The sequence below is a fragment of the Protobothrops mucrosquamatus genome, unplaced genomic scaffold, assembly GCF_001527695.2.
Source record: "Protobothrops mucrosquamatus isolate PMUCROS unplaced genomic scaffold, P.Mucros_1.0 scaffold1007, whole genome shotgun sequence".
Taxonomy (NCBI): domain Eukaryota; kingdom Metazoa; phylum Chordata; class Lepidosauria; order Squamata; family Viperidae; genus Protobothrops; species Protobothrops mucrosquamatus.
In genome coordinates, this window is record NW_015387243.1 from 74,136 (window position 1) to 97,398 (window position 23,263).

At 41.8% G+C, this 23,263-nt stretch overlaps 1 protein-coding gene across 1 annotated transcript in view; it reads left to right on the forward strand.

Moving 5' to 3' along the window:
- SETD5 (SET domain containing 5) overlaps window positions 1–23,263 on the forward strand; it is a 47,611-nt gene that overhangs the window by 14,046 nt on the left and 10,302 nt on the right. The window contains exons 6-16 of the mRNA XM_015819865.1: window positions 454–696; window positions 969–1,117; window positions 1,431–1,548; window positions 2,773–2,882; window positions 3,221–3,461; window positions 4,442–4,525; window positions 6,031–6,297; window positions 7,336–7,662; window positions 9,200–9,442; window positions 12,485–12,614; window positions 15,366–15,619. Coding sequence (XP_015675351.1) covers window positions 454–696; window positions 969–1,117; window positions 1,431–1,548; window positions 2,773–2,882; window positions 3,221–3,461; window positions 4,442–4,525; window positions 6,031–6,297; window positions 7,336–7,662; window positions 9,200–9,442; window positions 12,485–12,614; window positions 15,366–15,619 — 2,166 coding nt within the window. The remainder of the gene's footprint in view (window positions 1–453; window positions 697–968; window positions 1,118–1,430; window positions 1,549–2,772; window positions 2,883–3,220; window positions 3,462–4,441; window positions 4,526–6,030; window positions 6,298–7,335; window positions 7,663–9,199; window positions 9,443–12,484; window positions 12,615–15,365; window positions 15,620–23,263) is intronic.

Here is a 23,263-nt window from a genome sequence, read left to right on the forward strand (position 1 = left end):
CCCTAACCTTTGCAACCAACCTCCAAACACAGTACATACGTGGGTCATTGATTTATGTATTGCATCATCACTTTAAAAGATCCTCTGTAACATGAAATTAAGTAGCATTAATATAGTAAGTCATTGTCAAGAGCTACAGCGTCCTGCTTGCTGATCGTGAGGGTGAGGCACCAATAAAGATGGCTGATAATAATGATATTTCATCATATTTGGGAATGAGTTTGCAAGCATTTTTTTCTGTTTCTCGATTACCTAGCAGTTTTTCACCTATTACCAGTTGATCAGGAGAGCTTTAAATTGTGCTTGATCAAGGCTAGTTAAGAATGGGGAGATTGTTTCTATAGGTGGGTGTTGTTGTTTTTTTTAGCCAAGGGCCGTTTCAAAAAGTCCTAAGTTTCTTTTATAGAGCCCCAAACCATTCAGCCATTGAACTGACTCTGTGGTTTGATACAGAATTCTCCTTCAGAAGCCCACGCCCTGGATGAGAATACCACAGAGGGGTGGGAAAACCGCATTAGACTCTGGACCGATCAGTACGAAGAAGCCTTCACAAACCAATACAGCGCCGATGTGCAAAATCTCCTAGAGCGTCATCTAAATGCTAATAAAGAATTTGTGGGCAAGGCGGCTGTGCTGGACACAATCAATAAGACTGAACTGGCCTGTAACAACACGGTCATCGGATCCCAAATGCAGGTAAGAAGCGTATTCAAAAGTAGTGAGAGACAAGTTAGCGATATTCTTAAACGGGGCAATTTCAGAGATCCTCTTCTGCTCTACACTTTCTGCTCTACAAATCTACACTTTCCTTGCCTGAAAGAGTTGGGGGAGGCACAAAGCAACAATAGTTTTATCCCTGTCCTACTTATCCACATTCAATAAGATTGTTTTCAAATATAGTAGGAAATGGTGCTGTTGTTTTTTTTTCCATGGATTTGGGTCCACAATTCTTATTTTCCACCTTACAGCTTCAGCTGGGGAGAGTAACAAGAGTTCAGAAGCACCGAAAGCTTTTGAGGGCCGCGAGAGACTTGGCTGGCGATACTCTTATAATTGAATATCGTGGGAAGGTGATGCTAAGGCAGCAGTTCGAGGTCAATGGTCATTTCTTCAAAAAGTAAGAGCCCCAAATAATTGCAGAACAGAGGCCTGTTAACGGAATTGGGGGTGGGGGGGTGGAACAGTTTTTGTGTAATTGCTATTTCTTGAAAAACAAACACAATGTACTCCCTCTGAGGTTTTGAATAGGTTGGAAATAATGTGAGCCAATTCTTTTCTATTGGGAATTTATGCTTAAATAAAAGATCAGACGCGCAATGCACAAATGCATGCAGGGATGCATCGGGTCACCTGTTAAGGTTGCACCAGATGGGTGATGTTTGCCAGGAGGTTAAAATGCTGTTCTTTTTTTTTTTTTTTCCTTTCCTCAGGCCGTATCCCTTTGTGCTGTTTTACTCCAAATTTAACAGTGTTGAGATGTGTGTGGATGCCCGCACTTTTGGAAATGACGCCAGATTCATCCGGCGTTCCTGTACGCCGAATGCAGAGGTAAACGGTGTTGCTACGTGGCGTTTTGGTACTTGGCAAACGTGATTGAGTTTATGCTCTACAAATCAAGCAGAGATAATCCCATGCCAATTAAGTGCAAGAGGGCTCAGACTATGCCCTGTGAATTTTATAATGCCAGACCAGAGCTATGGAAAAAAAATTGTTTCATGGGATTGCTGCAACAGCAAAAAAAAAAAAAAAAAAAAGGGACTAGTACCTTATGGTGTCATGAATTGGTGAAATTTTATTTGTGCGCTTGTGCATTTCTCTTTTTTTTTTCCCCATAAATTTTTTTATTATTTTGGATTAAACAACAAATACAAATGATGCATCTACAAACACCAACAAAAGAAAAAAAAAATCTTACTCAAAATATTTCCGGATACTCCCGGCAGTCCCCACCTTGCCTCCACCCTTATCCACTTTCCCTCTCTTTCCTCCCCCTAGCCCCACAACCTCTCCTCCTTCCTCCTACCACTTCTACATCCCTTCCGCCTTCTAACCACCACATCGAGTGCAATTTGGGGAACCAGCCGGGAATATCCTCTTATTATTACAATTCCATTATATACTTATAATTATTAACTACATCAATTTATAATTTCCCCTTGTGCATTTCTCATTAATACATTCCACATTGGGTAGCAAAGCACCACCTTTTTCAGTTTCAGGTGCATTTGTTGTGGATAATCTTGCTGTTCAGGAGCAACCAGCCACTGCAGAAGCTGGTTTTTACAATTGTGAGAAAGGTTCACCTTTATAGTGAGACATATGCCTGGCTGTAGAGCAGTGGTGGCGAACCTATGGCCCGGGTGCCAGAGGCGGCACTCAGAGCCCTCTCTGTGGGCACGCGCGCCGTCGCCCCAGTCCTAGGCCTTCAGCTGGGTTTTATAAAACCTTTTCACTTTAGGCCTCCGCTGCCGTGTGCAAAAAAAAAAAAGGTTCAATCAGTCAATTTCAACTTCTCACAGGAAAAATAAAGATCTTGCAAAGTTGGAATTGATTGATTGAACTTTTTAGTCCCACCCAGTCTGCTGTTACCATCGCAGCCACACCCACCCAATGGGTCATGCCCACCCAATGGGCCACGCCCAGCCAATGGGCCACACCCACCCGGCACTCGACGATGCATAAGTGGGTTTCGGGTTGCAGTTTGGGCACTCAGTCTCTAAAAGGTTTGCCATCACTGCTGTAGAGCGTTAGCAATTCTGCTGTATATTGCAGGTTCGTCACGTGATTGCAGATGGGATGATTCACCTGTGCATATATGCAATTGCTTCCATTGCCAAAGATGCAGAGGTCACCATTGCCTTTGATTATGAGTACAATATCTGGTAAGTTGCCTTGGTGTTATTTGCTTATTATTACTACCCTTCCGCCCAAATTATTCCTTTTTTTACTTCCTTTAAAACAAAACAAAAAATCTGAAACATCTCATGTGATAGGATCCTTTCTTTCCTAAACATTTGGCCCAAATAATTTTAAATCTTAATATTTATTGTTTGAATGTTTTATATATTGTCGCGTTTATCTTGTTCTAAGCCGCCCAGAGTTGCGTGATAGTGAGATGGGAGGCATATGAATTTAAATAAATAAATAAATAAATAAAATAATTTCTTGAGGTTTTGAAGAATGATCCTAAAATGCTTATATATCTTTTGTGGTGGAGCAGCAATTATAAAGTGGATTGTGCCTGCCACAAAGGAAACCGGAATTGTCCTGTGCAAAAGCGGAGCCCGAACCCTGTAGAACAACTACCTCCACCTATTCTGGACACTCTGATCGGAGCAGAAACTAGGCGCCGGAAAGCCCGCCGTAAGGAACTGGAGCAGCAGGGTGCAGCCTCAGATGAGAACAGCAATCCCCAAACCGAGGAAGTCTCTGAGGGTCCCGCTGCAGTGAGTGATAATGAGGTAACGTTCCCATCATCCTGGATAAGTGAGATTGGATCATTAATTCTTTTTCTTCTTCTTGTGCCATATCCGTTATCGGACGTTGGCGGTCCTGTTCGCCAGTGGTGGCGAACCTATGGCACGGATGCCAGAGGCAGCACTCAGAGCCCTCTCTGTGGACACGCGGCCGTCGTCCTAGGCCTTCAGCTGGGTTTTATAAAACCTTTTCGCTTTAGGCCTCCGCCGCCATGTGCAAAAAAAAAAAAGTTCAATCAGTAAATTTCAACTTCTCGCGGGAAAAAAAAGATCTTGCAAAGTTGGAATTGATTGATTCAACTTTTTAGTCCCACCCTGTCTGCCGTTACCACCGCAGCCACGCCCCCCCAATTGGTCACACCCACCCGGTACTCGACGATGCATAAGTGGGTTTTGGGTTGCAGTTTGGGCACTCAGTCTCTAAAAGGTTCGCCATCACTGATGTTGGCGATCCTGTTTTTATCAGCAGCCGCACGAAAAAGTGCTGCTGAGTTTTGTCCAAACCAGTCCCTTAGATTTTGAAGCCACGATATTCTTCTTCCTGGACCTCGTTTGCCTTCAATCTTTCCCTGGAGGATTAAATGGAGTATGCCATATTTTTCTGGGTGTCGCATCGCATGTCCGAAATATTCTAATTTTCATTTTTTAATTGTTTTGATGATTCCCCTTGGCTTTCCCAGGTGGCTTATCACCTCATTTCTGATCTTGTCAACCCAGCTTATACGTAACAGCCGCCTGTAAATCCACATTTCAAATGCTTCTGGTCTCTTCAGGTGGCCTTCTGTCAGAGACCAACTCTCTACTCCATTAATTCTAGGTAAACATAATCACAGAATGAATCTTCATTTTTTGGACAAACAAAGCTCCAGTAAAAAGCTGAAAGGTCTCAGTAATGGTCCTCATATCTACTCGCAATTGTGACTTGCTTTTTTTTTTTTTTGAGGTTTTCTTCTCTTTCTCTTTAGGCTGCAGATAAGGAAGAGAAGCCAGAAGAGGAGAAGGAGGAAACTACTGCCGATGAGCTGGGTGGTCTCAGTCAGGGCAGACGGGCAAGTATTTGTTAAATATAAACTTATTCTAGTGTTTTGTGATGGCTGTTGTCTTTTCCATTGGGCGTAGGCATTTCCTAGAATTTTCTGATAGGTTGTTGCTGAGTTAATTTCTCCATATATTCTTTTTTTCCCCCTCCTGTGCCTATTCGTCTTGGTTGTTACTGCTGTTATAAATAACAGCGTAACAGATCCATCACAGAAAATTGCATAAACGTTGCACAAGTTCTGAGGTAGTGTTCCCAGTCTACTCAAAATGATATAAAGAGGTTGAAGTATGGGGAATATGAATATTCACAATGAAGCTATGTAGTCAGGAACAGGTAGCTCCTCATATCAATTATATGCCTCTTATGCAACATCCAGGATAACCTGTAGGAAAATAGCTCCAGAAGACTTTGGATCCAAGGAGTTTTTAAAAGTTTCCAGTATTTTCCTGCAGGCTTGGCTGTTAATCAGGATGTGCATTAGTAGAATTTAAACAAACAAGAAAGACAAAAACAAAATCTGGATAGTAGCCATTACAATACCTGGAAGACAGTAAAAGAGAAAGAATTGGGGGGGGATCACAAAATACAGATATCTACAAATAGAAATAGAACTACTGTGGGAAAGAGAGAGAGAGAGAAAGAAAGAAGGAAAGAGAGAGAGAGAGAGAGAGAGAGAAAGAAAGAAAGAAAGAAAGAAAGAAAGAAAGAAAGAAAGAAAGAAAGAAAGAAAGAAAGAAAGAAAGAAAGAAAGAAGTACCAATAGTAATAAGAGCTTTAGGTATAATTCCAAAACATCAAGAATACCATCGGTATTACAAAATCAACAGTCAATGGCAAAAGACAGCTTCACTTGAAATAGCTAACATCCTGCAACAATACTTTTAACACCATCAAACAACAACTGTCTATCTCAGGTCCTTGGGAAGGACTGGATAGGTGGATAAAAATGCCCAATCCAGTCTAAACATCGGGCTGACTGTGTGACCAACCATAACTCTTGCCTTTTATATAATTCAGTCAACCTAAAGCAAATATACCTACTGCTCCTGCCTCCTATTTTCCTTACAACAACAACAACATTGTGCGGTGGGTTGGACTGAGAGAGAATGACTGACCTAAGGCCACCCAGCTGGCTTGCATGCATAAGGGAGGCCTAGGTCTAGCCCCTAACCCTTAACCACTACACCAAAGTGTGTCTCTGTTTTTTATGTATTGCTTCAAATCAGCAATATCAGTTCTGTACTCCCTGCCCTCAGAGCAACTGTGAGCTAAGCTAACTGTCTCTTACTTTGAAACAGTGCACACTACTAAAATGCACAGAAGTGCATATCTTCTTTGTAATCATCACTGTTCTGTCAAGTTGATCAATCATACAGGAAGTCTGGGCATTAGGGTGTTATTTCTGCAGTTATCTCTGTGCCTTCCATTATCTGTGGTTTGAGTGATGCCCCATCCTCACTGTCTTCCCCTCCGGTGCCCGTAGTGTTAACCTGGATTTCTTGTTTCGTATGCTAGACCCGAGAAGATAGAAAGGTGGAAGCTATCATGCATGTATTTGAGAATCTGGAAAAGAGGAAGAGGAGGAGAGATCTCCCATCGTCAGACAGGAGCAGCACAGATGCAGAGATAGTGGTTACTGCAGAGACCCCAGAACCAGAAGAAGCAAAACCTGTGCCAAATGAAAATGAAGATAACAGTTTGGCTTTAAATGTATCCGTGGCAAGTGCTCCGACCTGTGTCAGCAGCGTTGGGGTAAACACCCGGAGATCTTCACAGGCTGGGGTAAGAAGAACAATAGAATGGTTGAGGATCAGATTGGGAAACTGCTGAATTTGGAGGGTTGACTTCATTGACAGAGTAAAAACCCAGAGCCACTTGTTTGGAAAATATAATTCAGTTGCTGGTCTGTCTCATGTCTTCCCATCAGATATTGCTTGCCAAGTTTCTTGTTCAAATAAACCTGTTGGCAACAGAGGTGGCACAGACAGTTCATTGTTGCCAAATGAATGCTAGGTTTGGAGAAGTCGTTTCATCTGTCCATGTTGATCTGTTTAAAAAAAAGGTTATCTCAGCTTGTGAAATGGAATTGCTATCTGCAAAGATTAGAAATCAGTGCACTTTTGTTAAGAAAGTGTCAACAAAAGTATAATAATAATAATAATAATAATAATAATAATAATAATAATAATAATAATAATAATAATAATAATAATAATAATAATAATAATAATAATAATAATAATAATAATAATAATAATAATAATAATAATAATAATAATAATAATAATAATAGAGTTGGAAGGGACCTTGGAGGTCTTCTAATCCAACCCCCTGCTCAAGCAGGAAACCCTATGCTATTTCAGACAAATGGCTGTCCAGTCTCTTCTTAAAAACTTCCAGTGTTGGAGCATTCACCACTTCTGGAGGCAGGTTGTTCCTCTGATTAATTGTTCTAACTGTCAGGAAGTTTCTCCTTAGGTCTAGGTTGCTTCTCTCCTTGATCTGTTTGCCTCAGTTGCTTCTTCTCCTGCCTTCAGGTGCTTTGGAGAATAGTTTGACTCCCTCTTCTTGTGTCAACCCCTGAGAAGAGGGAGTCAAGCTGTTGTGTGCATATTTGTGCATACTTTCCTGGGAAAAATAATACATTCATCTTTCCATATTTTAGCCCCTCAAAAAGGGGGAAGTAGAATGTATTTTCCAAGCTAGATCCTCAGTTCAAGACACTGCCTTCATACTGTGAGCCTATATATCCAGCTCTTGCAGAGTGTAAACAAGTACAGAGTAAACTAAGAATTCCTTCAACAATGGTTTACATTGCAGGAGACAAGTGCAGATAAACCAGTCCCTAAACCGGCACCACCAAAAACGCCACGGCCCAGGCCCAAAAGCCGTTTCTCGCGTTATCGGAGCAGCTCAGCACAGCGACTAAGAAGACAAAAACAAGCTGCCAGCGCCCAGCAGTCTGAACTCTCTCAAACTGCTCCAGAGGAAGGAAGTGGTACCAGCACAGCAGCAGCAGCGGAAGTGAGCGGGGTAGAGGGCCCAGGAGAAGGGAGGCCACCGGTGGTGAACTCTGATCCAGTTGTGACGGCTGCATCAGGATCACAGGCCAACCGGGCAGCACCCAAATACCCTAAAACAAAAAAGGTAAATGGAGTGGGGAAAGGATGGGTACACTCATCCTTTCTTGTAATGACAAGAAGATAATTTTGCTTTGTGTAGCTCCTATAATGTGGCACGTTGCTTTAGTTTGTTTGCTTGCTTTTATGGCTAACCACTTAACGGGGGGGGGGAAGCACAGTCGTCAAAATGTAAATTTGGATATTTCTTGATTTGATGCAGTTTTCCTTCACTGATTTTCATAACTAGTCAGCAGTCTAAAATAAAAAAGCAAAAGGCTAGCAGCATTCAGCTAAACCCAAATGTCTGAATTAATGCCTGGATTGTATCTGAGAGTATTGATGATCCACAGAATTTGCAACAAATCTACATGCAAAAAAAATAAGGTTATTGAAGTTGAATTTTACAAAATGTAAAAACGGTGCCATTAGTATACTCTCCCCCCCCCCACACACACACAAGATTATTTTTTGGCACAGCAGCCCAGAAATCAGACATTTCCCACAGAACTACGAAAGGGAATGTTGGTTGAAATAAAGCATGAATTGTGAAAGCTGACCCAAGACTATGAATAGTCTTAAGTGATGTCAACTCAGAATGATTGAATTGGGATGCAAAGGCTCTAGTGAAATCTTATATTTGATTTATTGAAGCCAAGGAAAAATGACCTGTTTTCTAATCCAAAAATCAAAAATGGATTTTTCATAATCGGTTTTGAAGTCATCACTTTTTGTCTATATTTTAGTTAATGCACTATCTTTTTAAATAGGCTGTATGTGATGTCTAAAATAACATTTTAAATATATAGCCTCCAGGATTATAGAGTCCATCATTAACATGGTGCTATTAAAAATACTGTATCACACATAAAAATTCAATATAACTTGAGGAAAAATGTATCAGGTTACCTTTGTTGTGTGAAATCTGGAAGGCTTCTGGAAGACCTAGGAACTGGCATATTTATTTGAATGTGTGATCTTTTTTTTGCATAAATGTTATTCTTTGAATTAAATTCATTAGGAGTTCTTTTACCATAATTTAATCAGCCACATTAATGAACGCTACATTTGAATACAAAATTAAATTACATTGAAATTCATTAATCAACCCGGCATTTAATTACATCATAATATCGTTTTTTAAGATACCGAGTTGGTTTTGTTTTAAAATGGGGGTTTGACTGAAGGAAGTAAAACATCGCTGTCGTTTTGAGAGTTCACTGTAGCTCAGGATTTTTAGTATAAGATCGACTTCTGATGGGGCTGTAGGGTAAGTAGTGATCAGACAAATTCAGACAAAGTTCTAAAACGAATGTCTGCAGCTTCCAACCATTATTTATTTTTATATATTCATAATTATAACTGTAAGCCTCTCAGAGTCATTTTCAGAGTGAGATGGGCAGCGTATAAATTTAATGAATAAACAAAATTTTAAAAAGAGATGCCGGTCCCCTGCCTGACACTGTGATATTTCTGCCGATATTTCTGCCTGTCTTCATTGTCTCACTAATGTTTGCACATTCTTACTAACCCTGTATAGTAAATATGTCTCTTTCTGTTTCTAGTATCTGGTTACAGAGTGGCTGAACGACAAAGCAGAGAAGCAGGAGTGCCCCATTGAGTGCCCTTTACGTATCACCACTGACCCAACTGTCTTGGCTACCACCCTGAACATGTTGCCAGGCCTTGTTCATTCCCCACTCATTTGTACCACCCCGAAACATTATATCCGTTTTGGCTCTCCCTTCAACCCGGAAAGGCGAAGGCAGCCATTTCAGATGGATGGGAATTACAGCTCTTGTAAAAAGGTATATTTTCCACGGGTGTCTATACATTTAATTCCTTGGCACAGTTCACACACAGGACAAAGGAGGAGGAAAGGTTTATAACAGTGGTGGCGAACCTATGGCACGCGTGCCAGAGGCGGCACTCAGAGCCCTCTCTGTGGGCACACGTGCCATGCCCTGGAGATGGCAACCGTCCCTCTTCAACCAGCTGCCCGCTAACTTGCCAAGGTCCCACGTGGCCAGATGCATCCCACCCCTTGGATCTCGCCCAACCCTGCCCGGCCCCCACAGGCGTCCCTCCCCACAACAACATTGAGGTGACCATGCCCACCTTGGCCACACCCACCCAGTCTGCCATGACCACCACACCCACGCCCACCCAGTGGGCCACGCCCACCTGGCGCCCGGCGATAAATAAGTGGGTTTTGGGTTGCAGTTTGGGCACTCGGTCTCTAAAAGGTTCGCCATCACTGGTTTATAACAAGGGTCCCCAACCCCATGGTCCATGGCCTGATGCTAGGCCGCAGCCTGTTCGGAACCAGGCTGCAGAAGTGGTGGGAACCAGGCTGCAGAAGCTGCCTTTGTGAAGGCAAATCCCTTCTCCCCTCTCTCCCTGCCATCACCAACCGGTCCATCGAGCCAGAAAGATTGGAGACCACTGCTTTATAAGACACCTCATTGGATGTTAAAACACTCTGTAATGTAGCAGGGATGATGTCTCACAGAATAGATATCTGAATTTTAGATCAAGATCAGACTTCAGGTTACGTTTTGGATTACTTTCTAGGCCAACATTTTTTAACCTTGGTGGCTTTAAAATGTGTTAAGGCTTCAACTCCTAACATTCCCCAGGCAGCATTTCCCATGCTGACAGGGGAATTCTGAGAGCTGAAATCTACATGTTTTAAAGCGGCCATGGTTGAAACATTGTTCTAGATCAGGGGTAGGCAACCTTGGCTCTTTTACGACTCGTGGACTTCAGCTCCCAGAATTCCTGAGCCAGCCATGCCAAGGGGAAAGGGAGAGGTTTCCAAGCTGAGCCATGCTGGCTCAGGAATTCTGGGAGTTGAAGTCCACGAGTCGTAAAAGAGCCAAGGTTGCCTACCCCTGTTCTAGGTGTATGTCTAATGTCTTGCATTAAGAGACAGTATCACTTCTTATACCCCCTAAAGCAGTTTTTGTATTTTATGCGGAACATATAATAATAGAGAAACCATGTGCTTGGCAGCCTTGGTGTCCGGGAACTGTAGAGTGTTATTTATAGGTTTCAGAATGCTCTATATCAGTGGTGGCGAACCTATGGCATGGGTGCCAGCCCTCTCTTGTGGACACACGCGCTGTCGCCCCAGTCCTAGGCCTTCAGCTGGGTTTTATAAAACCTTTTTGTTTTAGGCCTCCGCTGCCGTGTGCAAAAAAAAAATAAGGTCCAATCAATCAGTCAATTTCAACTTCTCGTGGGAAAAAAAAGATCTTGCAAAGTTGGAATTGATTGATTGAACTTTTTAGTCCCACCCAGTCTGCCGTTACCACCACAGCCACGCCCACCCAATGGGCCACACCCACCCAATGGGCCACACCCAGCCGGCACCCGATGATGCATAAGTGGGTTTTGGGTTGCAGTTTGGGCACTCGGTCTCTAAAAGGTTCGCCATCACTGCTCTATATGCTATTTTAAAGCGTTCAGTTTCCTTGTTATAAAATTAATCAGAAGTTTTTAAACTTTAAATCTTGACTGTAGATATCACGAAATTCGAGACCAGTTTTTAAACCTAATTATTTTTTGACCACTTTTTTTTGTTAATTGTATTTTAGCAATGATCAAGCAGAAGAGCAAATTAAGAGGTTTTTTTTTAAAAAAAAAACAACACTATAGGGGAAAAGTACAATCAAAAATAGTCATCGCTTCTGTACATTGGTTTGTGTCAGAAATCTGTATTGATTACTCAGTCTTTAAAAGGCTAATGCTAGGAAAATGCATAAAGTGGAAAATATGTACAGAGTAGTTGCATATTCCCTCCCCCATGGTTTTTCACACACTTTCTGAAGATAAATGTTAAGCACTTGCTTGCTTAAAAAAAGAAGACAAACTCTCTCATATCATACTTAAGACTATACATTTATGTGGTCACATGAACCAACATGATTTACATACTTTCACCCTGCTCACCTTTTGTGCCTCAGTTGGGGATTTAGTGTGTTTCATGATGCATTCTAGTTTCCATAATTGGATGCTCCCTTGGCTTGTATAAAATCTGACGTAGAAAGATGAGTTGCATCTACTGGATTAAATTCACATTTCCATACGAAAATGGTCACCAGATAGCTCATTGGTTTAGGGCATAAACCAGTAATTTTCTTTGCATTTATTGTTTTAGTTCAGAGTAGCCTTTTCCAATCTGCACTCCAAAGACTTGTGGGAATTTTGACCCTTTAAATTCCAATGTATTTATGGATCCCTAAGTCCAGAAAGACTGGTTTAAAATGTTAATAAACAGAGTCTTTTACATGCTTAATTAAAATAAAGTTTTGGTTCTGGTTTTACAGCCCTGAGAGTTGTCAGTGTAGGAGTGATTTTTTTTAACTTGGCAATATTGGCAACACCTTAGCACAAACTCTGATAATGACATTGATTACAGATCTCTTTTATAAAAATGTGCCTAGTTCTTAAGACTTTAGAAAAGCATTAATAAATATGAAAAGTCACTTGCTTAATATTTGTGGAGCACTAGATCTAGTCTGCACTGATTAGTTTTCCATATTCCATTCCATGTAGTTGGATTCCCCTACACTAAAGCTATTGCTACTTTCCTAATTATTTTTAATTTCTTGTCCAGAATTGCCAGTTCAAATGCAAATTCTAAGTACATATATGTGGAGAGGGAGAGGGAGGGAGGGAGAGAGACAGACAGACAGAGATTGTACAAAATGAGATGTTGCTTAAAAGTTTAACTGATCCTTGGGATAAGATAGAAGTCGATGCTACCAGTGGAATTAAAGTAATCTGTTGAAACTTTCTGAAGAACACAGAAAGGATATGCATTCAATAGGTTTTATTTTTTACAGCGTTGGATGAAGCAGGCTCTGGAAGAAGGAATGACTCAAACCTCACCTGCTTCCCAGGAGAACAAAGCGCAGTGTCTATACCAAAGCAATGAGAGTAGTAGTGTTTCTGGCATTTGCACAGAAAATACAGGTTGGTTGAGATGTCTGCACGCTATTGATACATTAATGGGAAGGGAAACGACTGGAGTTTAGTCGTGAACAGTGATATTTTTTTATATAAATTATTTTAAAACAACCTTTTGTAAACAGAGTCCTACAGCTACCCAGGTACGGCCACCATATACTTAAAAAGAAAAGAAAAAAGATCTTACCACAATTGTAGGTTAATAATAACGTAGATAAGGAACCTGAATTTTGCACGCTCTGCTCCTAACTGATGCAGATTTTGTAATAAGCGAGAGCTTTAGGAGTGTTCAAAGTCAATTACTTAAATTCTGCCTTACGTGATCCCGGGCAGCTCCGTATTTCTGAGTCCATCTGTTAAGCTGCTGCCATAAAGACATGCAGCAAATTGTGCAAGACGCATGGGTGGCATTTTTTTTCCCTTCTGCTGGGTGGTTGCCTTGGGTGAGATGAGCAGATTTAACGTGCACACCTGAGCGAAAAGGGCCCTCTTCTCCCATCAAGCCCAAGAAATTGGGTACCCGTGCAGAAAGTGTACTACCTGAAAAGTCGAGAGTTTTGTGCTTAATGCTTTTCTCCTAACGCTTTCTAGGGAGATAATTGGTTAACCAGTGGGCACCTGGTTACAGAGCAGCCACTCTGCAGCAGAGCAGCTACCTTGCTACATCTTGTGAGCGAAGCAAAAAGCTGAGTCTTAAAAAATAGTAACTTTACATCTGTCTTTGCAGAGGAAGAGGGTGGCGGACTGCCCAAGTCAGGGATCAGTTTTCCAAGGACGTCAGACGAGGCCCTAGGCAGTGTACAGATAACTGTGTGTTGCACAAAGGTAGTGGACAAAAGCACTAGTTCTGGGCAAATTTGCAATGTTGAATGAGTGAGAGCCAAAAGGAAAAGCGGAAGGTTTTCTCGTGATCCAAAAGATTTGTGTGAATTTGGAGTGGTTTCCAAGAGACCCACTGCAGTTGTCTGGTGGCATTCCAAACAAAAAACAAAAAACCCCTCAACAAATATTTGTGGTTTTTTTTTGTTCCAACCCAGATTAAATTATATTCTAGTGCGTGATGGATAGTTGGGAAGGGCAGCTGTATGTAATCATGAGGAGATTTCGTGATCCAAGAATGAAAGGAAGCTGGGTGTCTTTGTGAACAATTGTTTAGAGGAGATTGTAGACTGAAAAGCAGCATCTCAAGAGAGGAACGGCTCAAAGTACTTGCAGCACTTAGTGAAACAGGAACTAATGAGACTTGGCTGGGGAAGCTAATTCAACAGAAGATGTCTTCCGCAGTTAACGTTCCTCCTTCCATTCATAGATATCTAGGGGACTCTGTTGAGCAAGAGTTTGAATTGTGGAGGATGAGAACCGTTTTTTCAGTAGACAGACGAACCCGAGAGCGGTGTCATGGCCAATGGAACAATCAGGTTTCATTATATATATTTCAGCCAGTGGGGAGTGAATGAGTCTCATTGGAACATGGAGAAGTTGGAATTCCTGCATTGGCGGCGCGGGAGCCTGTAGACAGATTGCTGCACAGCTGGCAAAGTGTTCTAAATGATCCAACCATGGAAATCAAGGCTGATTGCATGGATTTTATCATCTTTCTTAGAGAGCATATAAGGACAGAAGGCCGTACGCGTAAAACAAGCCCAAAAATGTTTCTGGATGTATATGGAGTTATATGAAGGGTTTGGTCTGTTGTGGAAGTTTAGATACGTTGGGTGCAAAGGAAAACAGCCTCCATTCAAAAAAGGATGCGGGGACTTTTAAGTCGTTTTGTCATCAAGAAGTGGTTCCCCCTTATCCCAAAGATACTACTGCAGTAGTGCTTGAATAATGAAATTAGTAAGAACGCATAAAGAGTGAAATTAGTATGACAGGGCAAAAAAACCTGAGGAGAGTTCAAATTAATTGGAAGGTGAAAAAAGTGCAAAAAAAGAAGAGCTGGTTGTCGGTAACAGGAACTTAACTGTAGACATAGGGAAAGCCATTGTGATAAGGTGGATAAGAGTTTAGTTTAGGATCAGGGAATTCCAAGGTCCAATACACCCTCAGCCGTGGAAGAAGCTCGCTGTAATATATTATTGAGTAGCTATTAAGCCATATTGGAATCCATGGAAGCTCACTGGAAGGTTTTAGCTAAATCAGTCACTTTCAGTCCATTCTCTTTACGCGATGTTGGTTGTGAGGAAAATTGGAGATGGAAAAGTAGATGGATATAAAATCTAATAAATAACTAAATAGGCTGCTAAAAGCATGATGTTGGATTGGTTGTTAGCTCCTGTTCAGCCTTGGTATACCTCCGTGACAGCTTTTCCATCACCCGAGCTTCGTGAAGAAAAGGAATGTGAATTTGTATGGAATAGGGCAAGCCTGGTTATATAAAGACCTGAGGTATTTCTGTCTGGACTACAGCTCTGTATTGTGACAAGTTTCCTGTTGCTGAATTAGACTGACAAAAACAAATAATTTGGAGTTGTTTGCTTTTTGTCTTTTTTTTTAAAAACTACCGAAGGCCTGAATTTGACTGCGTTCAGTTGAGTCCTTTTTTCGTTCCTGAAACATCCACCGAGTCCCGAAATTGTCCTTCTTTTAGCATATTGTCCCTCGTTTCAACTTTGGCATTAGCTCTGAGTGATTGTTAATGTGGCAGGAGCCAAATTTAAGATGTTATTGGGGTACGTGTAGAGGGATTGACTTTTTGGGCACGGATGAGGGCTTTGTAATAGTAAAACGTCATCTACGTTGTATGTTAAATTTCAGATGTGTTGAGCCCTCTGAAGAAGTGGAAGTCCCGCTATCTGATGGAACAGAGTGTTACTAAATTATTGAGGCCACTGTCTCCTGTCACTCCTCCGCTTCCTGACTCCCTGCTTCCAGATTCACTGAGCCCACACCTAACCACGTCCTCCTCGTCTATGCCAGGAGAGGAGGAGAGTCGCAGTGGCTGTGGTGTGATCTTCTCCCCAATTCCCTCCTTGGCTGCTAGTCGCTGCAATACTCCACTACAGTTTGAGGTAAGCTGAGCTATAGAAGGTGGGGGGGGGGAAGCAATTCTGCTTGCAAAACCTAGGGAGACGTGCATCAAAATTGCTTGGAAGAAAAACAGTTAATTACAAGGGGTGTATGAATGAGATTTTAAGAGAACTTTTAAGAGTTGCACTAGATACAGGCAGCCCTCAAATTACGGCCACAACTGAGCCCAAAATTTCTGTTGCTAAGTGAGAGTTGCCTCGCTTTACGACCTTTCTTGCCATATTTGTTAAGCAAATCGCTGCAGTTGTTAAGTTAGTAACGTGGTTGTTAAATGAATGTGGCTCCCCCCCCATTGACTTCGCTTGTCAGAAGGGTGCAAAAGCGGATCACGTGATTCTGGGACACTGCAGCCGCCATCAATATATGCCAGTTGCCAAGCGGTTGAATTTTGGTCACGTGACTACAGGGACGCTGCAAATGGTCATAAGTCCCTTTTTTTTTTTTAGTGCTGTTGAAACTATTCAGTTACTAAATGAATGGTTATAAGTCAAGGACTACCTGTACTAATAGGGTGAATTATCTGTTCCCTTATTGCTATATATATTAGAGTCACTGGTATTAGTCTTCCCTCTCATATCCTTTTAATCACTGCTTGAACTCTCTTCCCCTCTCCACTTTGTTGGTACTTATATTGCCAAGTTCACAGAATCCTTATCCCCCACATGCATTGCCTAGTAAATCAACAACGGAGCCCATGTTTTGCCATCTGCATCAGATTATCCTTCTCTTCATATTTGCCTCTTGTTTTTCAAACCTTTTGCAAACATTTAGATTTTTAAGACAGATGTGAACGTGTCGTTTTGTAGGTTCCTTACAGAACAACCCAGAGTCGATGTGTTCGTTCTCAAGTGTCCCACGATTATGTCCCATCTGTTGTGTGAGGTGGATTTGAAATTTCAGTATTGGAAGATGTGGCTATCCTTGCATCTGCCACTCCTCTTAATAGAACCTGATGGAAACAATATTCTCCTGATTGCCGAATCAGTCACCATTGAGGATTCAGATGTTTTGACCCTTGTTTCTTACATATGTTAGCATACCTTATGATCCAGCTTCAGCTGCTCACTGTTAGGGATGGGTTTGGGTTCTTTGCAATTACAAAAAAAAAAATCACTAAAAACAACTACATGACTTCATAATCTAATTTCTGTTGTCTTTAAATTACAACAGAAACCTTATTTTTTTTCAGAATTGAGGGGTCCTTGGTGCTCTATAAGCTTGCATGTTTTCTTGCAGACTTTTCATTACCCAAACTAGCTAGTGACATTGTTGCACTGATGATGTTACCTAGGTTGGGTATTGAAACGTCTGCAAGAAAACCAGCAAGCTCAGAGAGCACCAAGGACCCCTCATGTCAACCCCAAGCTACAAACCAGTTTTCCTTCATTGGTTTTTCAGAACTGGCAGTTTTAACTAGTTCTTCGTGGTATATTCTCTTACTGTTGCCCAGAAGACGGCAGGGGTCCCATTTCTTGTTCAACCTCTGCCTTCTCGCATTTTGCATTTTTCAGATACTCTCAAATCTATGTTCATGTGTGAGAAAGCCACAAAACTACTCCCAAGAAATCGTCAAGAACTGTTTCTTTTAAAAAATAAGAGTTTAAGAGTTACAGTATAAGCGTATTTGTTTCATTTTTAAAAATAAATATGCTGTTAATTGTAGCTCCATAGACCAGTGTTTCTCAACCTTGACAATTTTAAGGCATGTGGACTTCAACTCCCAGAATTCCACAGCCAGCATTGCTGGCTGTGGAATTCTGGGAGTTGAAGTCCACATGCCTTAAAATTGTCAAGGTTGAGAAACACTGCCATAGACAGTATCACACTTCACTGAGGCCTCTTAACCCAACCAGTCTTACAGATACTGCCATGAGAAGGTGGTAGGAAATTGTATTTTGAGGCAGCTTGTGCTCCCAATTTGAAGCACTGCTAATTTGAAGTTGGCAGCGGAGGAGAAGTTGTCAGAATCAGTCTTAGTCAGTTCACAAAGCTTTTCATCTTTGGCAGAAGCAAAACTACTGCTTTTTTCTATATATGAGTCTTTTGTCCTCCCATCCTGTATTTTTGTAAGAAAGATTTCCCCCATCTACGTTTTCTGTACTGAGGCTTTGTTATTTAGTCTGCTCATTATGGCATTTGATTTTATTTAAGCTGTTCTCTGCTGCCTTTTCAAGACTATTCAACAAACAATTGTTAAACATCAGGTCTCTAAAATTCTGTCTGGAAATACAGGCAGCACACAAGTTTATAAATTCATAGGTCCAGTGTCAATTAAAGCAAATATGTATGAAGGTAAATTAAAATAAACATTGAGTAAAACATTATTAGTGTATCCCTAAACATCAGCACATTAAACAAATTCAAACCAAGCCAAATTTGGCTATTAAGCCAAGCCAAATAAATCAAATATACACAACAAGCACAAAACGCAGTGACTCCACAAAAATCAGCTCATATAGTTTGAGGAAACAAACTAGTTTAACAACTAGTGTCACATTTAATTGTACACATACTATTGTTGAAGAAAATATATTGCATATTAAGACAGTGCCGTAGTTGAGACTCTTAGTCATCTGAACTGGTGCTACTAGTTAAATTTTTGCTGATCCCTTATTATACCCAGTTGTGAAATAAACTTCCAAACTAGCCTGGAGCAGTGTGAGGTCATTTTAAGCAAATCTTCCTGTATGTCATGTGTATATCATTTGTATAATTCTGGAAATTATGCTCAGGGAGAAACCTGTAGTGTGAAATTTCTTTTCTAACGTAATGAATTCCTGGCTCCCATATTTGAATTAAATTACTCTAGGAACAGAACATTTGGGATATACTTGAAGTAAAGAAAGTGGAAACTTATCCCTTGTAATGTAATTAAGAGGTTATAGAGCAGTGTTTCTCAACCTTGGCAACTTTACAAAGTGTGGACTTCAACTCCCAAAATTCTCCAGCTAGCAACACTAGCTGGAGAATTTTGGGAGTTGAAGTCCACACATCATAAAGTTGCCAAGGTTGAGAAACACTGTTATAGAGCATACATTTTTGCTCTTTTATCCTTTGATTATATTTTTTTATTAGTATTTTTCTGCCTTTCCTATAGAAGTTCAAGTCAACGTATATAGTACAGGTAGTCCTCAACGTATGACCACAGTTGAGCCCAAAATTTATGTTACTAAGTTAGAAATTTGTTAAGGGAGTTTTGCCCCATTTTATACATCTTTCCTTGCCACATTTGTTAAGTGGATCACTGCAGTTGTTAAATTAGTAACACGGTTGTTAAGTGAATCTGGTTTCCCCATTGATTTTGCTTCTCAGAAGGTGGCAAAAGGTAATAACATAACCCCGGGAGACTGTAACAGTCATAAATGTGAGTCAGTTGTCAAGCATCCAAATGTAAATCACATGATCGTGGGGATGTTGCAACGGTCGTAAATGTGAAAAACGGTTATAAGTCGTTTTTTTCAGTGCCGTTTTAACTTCAAATAGTCACTAAGCAAACTATTGTAAGTTGAGGACTACCTGCGTTCCAGCTTTCAATTTTAATATCCCCCGAGGCCTACGAGATAGGTTAGGTCAGGGGTAGGCAACCTTGGCTCTTCTATGACTCGTGGACTTCAACTCCCAGAATTCCTGGCTCAGGAATTCTGGAAGTTGAAGTCCACGAGTCATAAAAGAGCCAAGGTTGCCTACCCCTGGGTTAGTTAGGTCATAAGATGAGGACTCACGCGGAGCCATAAAGTGAAGATTATGGTTGAGTATGAATATAAACTTGCATTTTCCCCACTCTTGGCCCAGCACTCAATCCACAACACTTCCCTGATTTTCATGATTGGTAGCAGAGTTTGAGGGCAGCCTAATCCCCCACAGCATACAACACAGGATGGAAAGAACATCCCCAGCCCTTGTGTATATCTAAATAATTTAATACTTACATTAAGGAAAGTTTTAATGCAATAGCGTGCCCCCCAGAAACCTTTCTTACATGGTCACGTCCATCTTCTCACTGTGAAGCGAGCAAGCTAACTTCATGTCCACTGGGGTTGCCCATTGGAGAAGCAGGCTTTCCTGCATGATACTTCCACTAGTTCAGGAATACTCCACATTGCCTTCATGAGTGCCAGTTTCTGAGCTCCCAAGACCAAGAAGTTAACGTTTCCATGGCCTGCTTCTAAGCTTCCTCTTGGCCTCTTTGGGAGCGCTCTGGCTCAATCCCTTTGGCTCAGTCCAGCAAGCTCCTACGCTCAGTCCCTCCCTCAGCTCTCCCTGGCAGCAAGGCTACGTAAAGTCAGTTCTGACTTGGCTGTGTATTAGTAGGGGCTTGTTTGGGGTTTTGTCACTCAAGAAGGTCCTGTGCGAGTTCAGGCTGATTCTCTGAGGTCTAGACCAGCGGTTCTCAACCTATGGGTCGCGACCCCATTTGGGGTCGATCGACCATTTCATGGGGGTCACCAAGCAAGGCTGTCCACCATTTTTTTCCCCTTTTCCGGCGGGTGCCTTACCTCCCTTGGGCTGGGCCAGCTGGTGGTCGGCCTGCTCCGTCTCTGCCGCTTGCCAGCTACGCCTCGGCCGGCGCAGGGGGGCGGAACCACGCATGCGCGGCGCTCCCGGGCAGGGAAAGTCCTCGACTTACGACCGGTTGGGTAGTCCTCGACTTACGACCGGTTTAGTCCTCGACTTACGACCGGTTTAGTCCTCGACTTACGACCGGTTTAGTCCTTGACTTACGCCCGATTGGGGGTCGCGGCATTAAAAAGGTTGAGAACCACTGGTCTAGACATAAGGTATAAAGTTAAAAAAAATATACTTCATCCTGATTTCTTTGATTTGGGCCTGACATTGTAGCATGAGATAACAATAACTCTTCTCCTAAAGTCTGTGTAATGTTTGTAGTCCCGTCCCCCCGCAACTCCTGAGGACTTCCCCAGAAGAGTTTCTTTTTCTTTTCTTTTTTCTTTTTTTTGCTCCAGAATAGCTGTGGCTAACCTCTGTGCTTGGAGGTTGTTGTTTTTGTTTTGTTTTGTTTTGTTTTTTCACTTTATTTTATTTTGCCTCTTGACTTGTAAAATTAGATGAATAACAAGATGCTTTTCCCTCCTAGAACGTATCCTCCCCTGAGAGTACCCCTGCGCATAGGCCCGAGTCCCTGTCGCCCGAGGTAGTTATCACACCATCTCAATTGGAGGCGGGAGAGTGTGTGCACTTGGTTTGTGTGTTGAGCAAATGTGTGTTCTTGAGGGGGAGGATATGGTGGGGCGGGGGAAGCGGCAGGAGAAGAAGGAGGTCGATGGGGAGGAAGGGAACTAGTCAGCTTCCTTTGTAGTTCTAGTTGGGTGGAAAACGGGGAAACGTGACACGTTCTAGTCCAGGGGTAGGCCACCTTGGCTCTTTTATGACTCGTGGACTTCAACTCCCAGAATTCCTGAGCCAGCCTGGCTCAGCTTGGAAACCTCTCCCTTTCCCCTCAGCATGGTGGGCTCAGGAATTCTGGGAGTTGAAGTCCACAAGTCATAAAAGAGCCAAGGTTGCCTACCCCTGAAATCTAGTCCATCCATCTGAAGCTGAGAGAAAAACTGAACTAAAACAGCATAAGCTCAAATGCCCCTGCTTATTCTCCTTGTTTCATTACAACATAAGATTATTCTGCATCTGCTCTATCCCCCAGGTCCAAATTCTTCAAGGTACAAATTCTGAATTCAGGCTTAATAATGCCTGAAGGAAGCCTTCCTTAGATTTTGAGGGATCTGAGATAAAACATCACAGAATTTGGAGGGATAATTGGTTTGATTAGCTATTGCAGATGCAGGGGGTATTATAGTGTAGGTTCTTATCAACCTGCATGCTGACGCTCTGCTTCACTGTCTAGTATTAAAACTGTGTCATTCAGCCATAAAATAAATGCCTAAGCAACGTAGTATAAAGATAAAAATGGCCTTTCTATTGTCCGAGGCTTAAGACAGTGTTTGGGTTTATCACGTTTTCAAGGCTGCCTTCTGCAACCTGGTGGCCACCAGCTAAGTTCCTACCACTAAGAAGCCTGAGCTGGCCAGCAGAGCTAGGAAAGTCTCTCAGAGGGGTTAGCCTTAATATTTCTGCTTAAAAATAAGCTGTTTAAGATTGCAGTTCTCTGTGCCTGTATTCTAAACATTGAATTTTTTTTGTTGTTGTTGTATGGTGTTCTCGTTTTTGTAACCTATCCGGATACCCTATGTGGTCTTTATGTTTGTCTACCCTTATTTCAAACCAAGATAAAAGCTAATAGAAGCCTGTTAATGCCGAACCATGCTTAGTAAAATGCCACTTCTGAGCGATTCTCATTTCCCCACCTCTTCAACTCTGACATATAATGCAAGCAGGCTGAGTTGCATAAAGAACCTTAGCCTTCCTCAAGGGAGAGACACTTTTAGCTGAGTGAAGACCAGCAATTGAAGTTGGTAGCCTGCAAACAAAGCGTTGGGGTGAAAATGCTCTATGAAAACTTTTGCAAAACGGCAGGGGAAAAAAAAAAAGCTAGAGACAGATTCTGTTAAATTGATTGATTTGATTGATTGATTGATTGATTGATTATATTTATACCCCGCCCTTCTCCCGGAGGACTCAGGGCGGCTTACAGCCAGTTTAAAAACAGTTTGATACAAATACAAAATACAAAATTTAAGAGAATAATTAAAAATAAATATTTAAATAGGCCGCTTCTACTAAAATTTAGTTAAAACCAATTTAAAATACCCCTAGGCCAGTCCTAGGGGTATGGCATATACCTCTAGAACAGAGGTGTCAAACTGCCGGCCTGCGGGCCGGATGCGTCATGCCAAAATGGCGCCCGCCCCATTGCCTGCAATGGAAAAAAAAGTCACGATACGTCGCATCACGTGACGTTGCGAGTTCGACACCCCTGCTCTAGAAGATATGTAGTAGTATACAGGTGATAGGCAGCACACTCCCAGCAGGCAACAGCAGGTTTCCACTGCCTGCTGTTCTTGAGACTAAATGGGGGTAGGGCAGGGGTAGGCAACCTTGGCTCTTTTATGACTCGTGGACTTCAACTCCCAGAATTCCTGAGCCAGCTATGCTGGCTCAGGAATTCTGGGAGTTGAAGTCCACGAGTCATAAAAGAGCCAAGGTTGCCTACCCCTGGGTTAGGGATAATGATAATGTACACTACCTGTGCATGGCTTTAGACTGGAGAGATTAATTCAAAGATTTTTTTTTTTTAAAAAAATTAAACAGTAAAATGAACAGTCTGTCTGGAACAGCGTTTCTCAATCTTGGCCACTTTAAGCTGTGTGTACTTCAACTTCCAAAATTCCCTAGCCAGCCATTTTGGCTGAGGAATTCTGGGAGTTGAAGTCCACAAGTCTTAAACTTGCCAAGGTTGAGAGATTAGAGGCCCAGAGGTCTTAATTCTTCTGAGGTAACTAGAGACCTTTTATAATAGTTTGGATCAAGATGGGGTTTGAAAGCGATGGAAAAGGGGGAAGAAGTACAGATTGCAAAAGAATCAATTTATAATAATAATGATAAAGTTGGAAGGGACCTCGGAGGTCATCTAGTCCAACCTCCTGCTCAGGCAGGAAACCCTATACCATTTCGGACAAATGGTTGTCACATCTTATTTATTTATTTATTTA